This window comes from Neltuma alba, unplaced genomic scaffold (genome assembly GCF_004799145.2).
Source record: "Neltuma alba isolate B1F8T4 unplaced genomic scaffold, ASM479914v2 tig00011771_pilon, whole genome shotgun sequence".
Classification (NCBI taxonomy): Eukaryota; Viridiplantae; Streptophyta; class Magnoliopsida; order Fabales; family Fabaceae; genus Neltuma; species Neltuma alba.
The window spans coordinates 74,877-75,726 of record NW_021636394.1 but is presented as its reverse complement, the minus strand read 5'-3'; the positions used below and the strand labels follow the sequence as shown (position 1 = coordinate 75,726).

General features: G+C 44.5%; 1 protein-coding gene across 1 annotated transcript; it reads left to right on the top strand.

Moving 5' to 3' along the window:
* Window positions 1–585, top strand: LOC114717714 (uncharacterized). The gene has a single exon (XM_028902911.1). The coding sequence runs from the start codon at window positions 1–3 to the stop codon at window positions 583–585; it is 585 nt and encodes a 194-aa protein (XP_028758744.1).
* The last annotated feature ends 265 nt before the right edge of the window (window positions 586–850 follow it).

Here is an 850-nt window from a genome sequence, read left to right as displayed (position 1 = left end):
ATGACGGCTGAGCAGTACACGACGTGGTGTCAACCGTGGATGAATTCTCTGATAATTAAAGTTCTGGAGACTCATGTTCAGCGGCATATACTCATTGACAGAGTTCACAGGATGTGGAAATCGAAGGTCAACCCAATGAAGGTGACCCCTCTTAGCAACGATTACTACATCATCTCCTTCACTAGTAGGGAAGACCGAGACTATGCTTTTCATGAAGGACCCTGGATGATAGATGACCATTACTTATTAGTGCAACGCTGGTGCCCTAACTTTAACCCATGGAAAGCAGATAATCAAAGGAAGATTACGGCGTGGATTCGTATCCCAGACTTGCCAATGGAATTCTATAACGTTGAATCTCTTGGAATGATTGGGAACATGGTGGGCAGAACGATTAAAATAGACCGATCGACCTCAATCTATGATAAGGGAGGTTTTGCGCGCTTATGCGTAGAGATTGACTTGCAACAACCGTTACCCACGGCGTTCACGGCCTTCGGTGAGGATCGACAAATCGTCTATGAAGGGCTTCACATGGTTTGCTTCCATTGTGGAAGATACGGACATCAGAAGCACGCGTGCTGATATAAGGAACGAATACGGATCGGCTAGAAACAAGTTAGGAAACTAGACGAACGATCGAAGGTAGGACCTTAAGAGAACCTGTCTCTTACAACCCTAGCCATGGAGACATCACAAGGATGATCAGTCCTTGATACAGTCGAGCATTCCCACGAGAATACGAGGCAGCAAGCAAAGCTCACTCAAGAGAAATAAAATTCTCTAAAATTCATTCATTCAAATCTGATCCCCAATTACAAAAAACGTAGCCTTATATAGGCAGCAAAAG

Coding starts and splice junctions, on each gene's coding strand:
- LOC114717714 (XM_028902911.1), top strand. CDS start 1: ATGACGGCTGAGCAGTACACGACGTGGTGTCAACCGTGGATGAATTCT.